Genomic DNA, 410 nt, shown 5'->3' on the forward strand with positions numbered 1-410 from the left:
GAAGCAGGGACTGAGGAGGAGTCGCCTGCGGGTTGGGGAGCTGTGCGGACGAGGGCGGAGGAGGAGGCTGCTGGGGCGTGGGCGGCTGCACTTGCTGCGCGTTTGTGGGCGTGAAGGGCGAGGTGGCTGCTTCTGTGGTCGACTGTTTGATGTCTCCGAGCAGCACCGTCTCTATGTCTTGCCACATCTGGGGGAGAAAAGCCAGGCCAAAAATTAGCTGTGTTGAGAAGGCAGTCTATGAAGGGGAAAACGTTGAAGTCTCAATACACAAGTAGATTATAGGACATTGGGTGAAACTTGAAATATTGAATTAAGATAGATTGAATGTTTTTATCACATTTTTTTTAGTATGTTACAAATTTTAACACAGAAATAAATTATCTCATTCTATCTCTCTCACTCTATGATAT

At 47.1% G+C, this 410-nt stretch overlaps 1 protein-coding gene across 1 annotated transcript in view; it reads right to left on the minus strand.

The window, feature by feature from the left end:
* LOC119586705 (Krueppel-like factor 2) overlaps positions 1-410 on the minus strand; it is a gene marked incomplete in the record, with an annotated part of 2,399 nt that overhangs the window by 1,242 nt on the left and 747 nt on the right. Inside the window, 1 exon segment of the mRNA XM_037935436.1 lies at positions 1-187. Within this exon segment, the coding sequence (XP_037791364.1) occupies positions 1-187 (187 nt within the window).

The sequence above is a fragment of the Penaeus monodon genome, chromosome 21, assembly GCF_015228065.2.
Source record: "Penaeus monodon isolate SGIC_2016 chromosome 21, NSTDA_Pmon_1, whole genome shotgun sequence".
NCBI classification, from domain to species: domain Eukaryota; kingdom Metazoa; phylum Arthropoda; class Malacostraca; order Decapoda; family Penaeidae; genus Penaeus; species Penaeus monodon.